We start from the raw sequence: 6,000 nt of genomic DNA on the forward strand, positions 1-6,000 counted from the left end.
TCACTGCCGCTCCGCTCACCCTACGCAGAAGCCCACGCGATTCTCCCTGTGGGTCCCAATCACACCACATCTCAGCACATCTGCACCTGCCATTCTGTACAGAGAATTCTCTCCTGGAAGTTTTACAAAACTGAGTGAAAACACCTGCTCCCCCTTGTAGCCTCGTCTTCTTTCTCCTATTCCGAACAAACACTGCTAGTTTGGGGGGGGGGGGGTGCCTTCAGATTTTTGACTGGAAGGGGCATGGTCCCCAGACCATATTATAAGTTCCACAGGCAAGAACCGTGGTTGTTTTGTTAAAGGCTCTCTACACTGTGCCTAGAAGAGTGGCTACTTCTTAGTAGTTGTTCAAAAAATATCTGTTAAATAAATGCATGGACGGAAAACCATGGCTAGGATAGAGTACTTCAAAAAGGGTGTAGAAATATAACCAATAGCCACGGGAGCTTCTATCCACTTCCCAACTGTAAGTTTTGTCCTTGACATAACTAAGAATGAATGTGACTATGCGCATGAGATTGAAATGCGAGCAATGTTTTTTAATAGGCATGAAAGCACAATTAATACGCAAAACTTTCCCTCTGAATTAATCCTTTAAATGAGAGAAGTCATTGATTTTATTCTTTTTAACAATTCGAAGTTTTAAAATACTGATTCTTCAAAACACGAATTAGGTGAATTTAACCAAGACATTTAACCCCTCTGTGCCTGTTTCCTTGTCTATAAAATGAGGACCAAAAAAAAAAAAAAAATACTTACTCCCTAGGATTAAATGTTTTACCCTATGATAAGGTCTTTGAAAATTTTATATACATACCTATGCATACATGCACATATACACATAATAGATAGGTAATACTAACTTGATAAAGGGAACAACTAAGTCTAACCCAGAATTTCCATATTTCAGTTTCCTTTTCTATCAATCATCTGAGGAATAAAACTGCCAGAGCCCACATTTCTCAGTTTTAGCCTTTATGATCAGAGCTGAGTCTCTTTCCTTCTTCGTGGAGTGCAGTGTATCTTTGCTAAAAGTTCAACCTCACGCACAAAAAGGAGAAGGGCAATATCCTTAGCTTAAAAGTTACAAAAAGATAAAAGAATCATTTCTAGATAGAAGTTCTTTTTTTTAATTTTTTTAACGTTTATTTATTTTTGAGACAGAGAGAGACAGAGCATGAACGGAGGAGGGTCAGAGAGAGGGAGACACAGAATCTGAAACAGGCTCCAGGCTCTGAGCTGTCAGCACAGAGCCCGACACGGGGCTCGAACTCATGACCTGAGCCGAAGCTTAACCGAGCTTAACTGAGCTTAACCGACTGAGCCACCCAGGTGCCCCTCTAGATAGAAGTTCTTGAAAGCGGTTAAACAGAAAGCCTCTTCTCTGAAACATCTACCAAATGAACATGCCCCTCATTTAGAAGCAGATATTGAACATATACTGTCTTTTTCATTAAGGTAGACCAATCTGTCTGTGCCTGTGTGGGCGGGAAGGGTTGCAGGTTTGGGGCTATTAGGTATTCACACTTGTGATGTTGAAATCTTCATCACGAGATGAAATGATCATTTATTTTAGAAAGCTGTACTTAATCGAGTGGTGTCTACAAGGGTAATGGAAATTGGAAATGTTCGAAGAGAAATGAATCTCTTTTTCAGCACTATTTATCTTTTGAGTCAGGAAAGAGAATGATGAGAAGAAGCATCATAATTCGGAATCCTGACTTTGGCATTCAAGTATGATAATGTCACTTGTTAGCACAAATTAAGGCAACTATCATTCAGATTGTTTGGGACCATGATTATAGATTTATTTTTGACATAAATATGTATTTTTGTATTTTATTAACGAAACACTAACAACTGTACAGGTTATTCTACTAACTGTTGGCCAATGAAATACTAGTTTCAAAACCATTGTACGTTAGGCAATATTATGCCAACCTGTGCCTCCATTCCACTAATTTAGAATTGTGGATCAATTAAACCAACTGCAAAATTAACTGTTATTGATTTGCTTTTATTCGCCAGACTCTACTTATCTTAACCCATTACTAATAATTTCAATAATTAGCTTGATTCCACATTTTACAGTTTCTTGATTCTTGAAGAGATATTTATGTGCATGGTCTCGAAAACCAATCTTTGTGATGTCTTGGGGCATTCTGTCCGCCCAAAGCATAGTAATGGCCAGGTCTGGCTCAGAGCTCTCCCCAGCCCTGATTCTTTGCCCCTTACCTTCTATGATGTAGATGCACTCTCGGTCAGGGGGGTACTTGCTGGGGTAGTTGGGAGAGGTAAAAATACCTCCCTCTGCATGTTTTGTCCAAGTCCCACACTGCACTGACTTCTGAGTTTCTGAGGTGGTTTGCTTCTCTGTAAAAAATGAAAACAAGAGGCACCATCCAATTTTCTATAAGACTAAAAATAGAGAGGACATTCTTATAGTATCCATTAGTAAATTAATTTTGAAATGTTGTCTTAGTCAAAATCAATCAATTAGACACACTATAAAATGTTCAGATATTCTGGAATATTAAGAATATGAGAAAAATAGCGAAACATAAGTAATTAGAGGTCCTCCACTGCGTTTACCCCCAAAAACACACCTGTTCCTTTCTTGGTCGCCCCAGACAAATGGAAGATGATTAAACTTGCTACAACTGAAACAGAAAAGAAAAACGAGAAAGAGATCATATTAGTATACACTGAGATGATCATATTCGATAACCCCAGAAAGCTCAAATAATATCAAAGCATATTAAGTTTATTACTGCTCACTGTTCCAAGCTAACTCAGAACATGCCCCAACTGGTTACAAATGTACAAGTCAGGACAGTTAGTGCCCAGAACTGATGCAAGTTAAGACTGGATGGGACCTGAGCTGCAAATGTGCTCCTCAAGACTTCGGAGGGGATGCTGTCATCTACTAATGCCACATTACAGTAGGATTTCGGGACCCGCATTGTGTCCAAACTGCCCTTCAAGAATGGCTTTGCTAGCGTCTCTGAAGGAAGAGCGTAAGCCAGGGGAAAGTCTGAAAAGGCAAACAAGGAGGACCAAGAGGGACCAGAACGCACTGCCAGTGTTGTTGTATTTTAGAAAATAAATACTCAGGCGAATCTTATGGCAGGTGGGGGAGGGGCACAGGGGAAAACCGATGGATGAGAATTGGAGGCACTGGGCAGCAGGATAAACACGTTTCTTATGAAAAGGTACTGTCCCATCCAGCAACCCCTGTCCTCAGCATTTTCTAAGCGAAGAAATTAATTCCTTCTAACCTTCACGTTGACTTCATATTTGGTATTACCCAGAAACAGATTCTTACTTTGAGAAAGGTGACTTCTAGAAGCATTTTATTGAGCCTCTTTTTCGGTTTTATTTACTGCAACAAGAGTCAATCTGCAAAGGACCATTTGAAACCTGAACTTCTGTTTTACTGGCACATCTTGACTGGCTCAATATTTTTGTAAAACCGGAAGCTAGAAAAGTCATCAAACAATCTGGTCCTCACAAGGTCTGCTTTTTCCTCTTCCACTTCATCGTTGTCATTTATTTTCTGCCCAGTTGCCTAAAATCTCTAAGTTCCATTAGGTGTATAATCGCATCTCCACTTAAAGATGAATTGGGGGAAGGGAGAGTATCATTGACAGCGATTTCCTAAACCGAAGCACGCCGGCAGGGGCTTATAAATTTACGTTTTAAGATTATTCCAGGAAAAGCAGTAGGCCTTTTTATTAGTATTTGAGAAAGTACATCAATTTTATTACTTTGTGCTTCTGCCTGGTCATCTTTTAGAGTGAAACATTAGTTGTCTGTTTAAACAGAAAAATATATATATATACATAGATCCTCTTATTTTAACTTGCCATGATTCTATGCACACGCAGACACGCAGGTGCACAGCCACCAATATCAGGCTGTACGCGCCCTGTGTCTCTACTTTGCTTTTCCTGTTGTGGTGGAATCACACGTTGGAGCAAGTACCATGCCTAACGCGTCCACAAAGCCGGGCTTCTAACTGCGTGGCACAGGATTCGCACCGGAATCCTTGCTTGTTAATAACAAATTCCCACCGCACGTTTTTCTTCTATCGCCGTTTGCTCCGTGCCTTCCGAGGCCATTTTCCCCTCCACTGCACGCGCTACCCCGAGAAGGCACCCCGAGAGGTCTTGGGGGCCACGGGAGTTGAGGCTGGCACTCGCCCTCCCCGCAAGCGCCGCGTTCAGGTGCACCGCGCACTACCTCCTGGAGTGGAAACGTGGGCCCGCGGAGCTCCAGAAGCCCCGGGAAGAGGGCGATTCCCTGCATCCCCCCGGCTGGCAGCCCCGCGCGCCGCCCCCTTCCACCTGCGCCCGCACCCGGGCCCGCTCCCGGCCGCGCCCGCACGTGCTCGCCTCCGCCCCCGGGACGTCCCCGCAGACCCAAAGGCTGCTTTTCCTCCGCAGAGTCTGACACCCAGCGACCGCCGGCCGCGCGCCGCCCCCACGCCCCGGCCGGCCGTGCCGCAAGCCAGAAAGTTTACAGGTGCCCGGACTGGCGGGGACTGCGGGGTCCGGCTGGAGTGCGGCGGCGAGGCTTCTCCCTGCGCGTTCGGCCACGAGGGAGGAGGAGGGCGGGAGGAGGGACGGCGAGTGGCCCCGCGCGGCGGCGGGAAAGGTACTCACTGTGAAACAAACTGCGTCCATAGATCATGTCTGTTCCTTACACCAGAGGCTCCGATCTCCACTAATTCCATTTAGAGACGGGAAGACTTCCAGTGGTCGGGAGAGGACGGAGTCGGGGGATTTTCAGTGTGCCAACCGAGAACCGAACGGAGTGGGGGGGGGGAGAGGGGAGGGGAGAGAGATCCGAGCCCACACAGCAGCCAGATCCGAATTCCGGCGTCCTCCGCCCCTGGCTCGCGCTCGCGCTCGCTCGCTGTCTCACCGCCGCGAAGCCAGCATCCCCACCATGACGCTCGCATCACACCCGGGCGCCGGTCGCCACCATCAGCACCGCCGGCGCCAGCACCCTCCTCCTTTGCATCATCGCCGCCGCCGCAGCTGTCAGGAGGACGCGCGGGCAGTCGGCGCGCGGGCGGCGGCGGGCGCGGGGCGAGCCCCGGGGCGCCCGGGCCGGGACCGGGGCCGGGGCCGGGGCCGGGCGGCGGGCGCGGCGAGGCGGGGGCCAGTCCAGTCCGACGGCAGCGACGGGGCGGGCGGCGGCGGCGGCGGCTGGGGCTCGCTCAGTCCCCGGTTTCATACACCCCGAGCAGCAGGTCGGAGCAACCTCTCCGGGAGGATGTCCAGCGGCAGCCCTCCTCTCTCCAGCCCTTGGGGATCTTCCGCTGAGGCATTGAAGACAGGAGGAAGGGGTCCGTCATCGGCTCGCCGGGCTCCGCGCCACCTCTGCGATCTTGCGGAGAGCTGAGCGGGTGGGTGGGCGTCTGGGAGGAGGGCGTGAGGGTGGCGGAGGGAAGCGGGGGGGGGGGGTGGCCGAGGGGGCGGGGAAGGGAGGGAGGGGGAAAGGAGCAGGAAGATGGCAGAGTTACCAAGTGGGCGCCTGAGTCATAGCCGTGGGCTGCGCGACCCTCTGGGAAGCCCGGCGCCGGGGCAGGACTGGGCAGCACCGCGCGGCCGGCGCCCCCGGGGCTGGTGCGCGGCGGAATGGGGAGGCGGCGGCGGCTGCAAGGACATCACACCCGCTCGGATCCTGGGGGGGGGGGGGGGGGGGGGGGGGGGAGGGGAGAGGGAGGAGGACCGGGCTGGGAGCCGTCACTCCGCCAGCCCCGGCCGAGGGGCCCCGGAGGGAGCAGGCAAATCCCGAGCTGGATCCCGAGGCCCCATCCAAGGCGAGCCAGGGGGAGGGGCCACCGCGGGAAAATTCCCTTTGGGGTCCGGTTACCACTTTTCAGGGGTTGGAAATCGCAGCCGGGGTGTCTGCCACCCCTTACACTGCATCTGCCCAGAGCAAGCGGGTTCCCTCTCTGATCAGGGGTCGGGGGGGAAGGCTTTTGCCACG

At 50.2% G+C, this 6,000-nt stretch overlaps 1 protein-coding gene across 2 annotated transcripts in view; it reads right to left on the bottom strand.

The window, feature by feature from the left end:
* The window catches only part of NETO1 (neuropilin and tolloid like 1), a 109,280-nt gene extending 104,580 nt beyond the window's left edge, over nt 1-4,700 (bottom strand). For both annotated transcript variants that reach the window (XM_042910587.1, XM_042910586.1), the window contains exons 1-3: nt 4,665-4,700; nt 2,607-2,660; nt 2,236-2,373 (exon numbers count right to left, since the gene is read on the bottom strand). In XM_042910587.1, coding sequence (XP_042766521.1) covers nt 2,236-2,373; nt 2,607-2,660; nt 4,665-4,692 — 220 coding nt within the window. In that variant the 5' untranslated portion in view covers nt 4,693-4,700. The remainder of the gene's footprint in view (nt 1-2,235; nt 2,374-2,606; nt 2,661-4,664) is intronic.
* Nucleotides 4,701-6,000: the final 1,300 nt, after the last annotated feature.

Source organism: Panthera leo, chromosome D3 (assembly GCF_018350215.1).
Source record: "Panthera leo isolate Ple1 chromosome D3, P.leo_Ple1_pat1.1, whole genome shotgun sequence".
In the NCBI taxonomy this organism is placed as follows: domain Eukaryota; kingdom Metazoa; phylum Chordata; class Mammalia; order Carnivora; family Felidae; genus Panthera; species Panthera leo.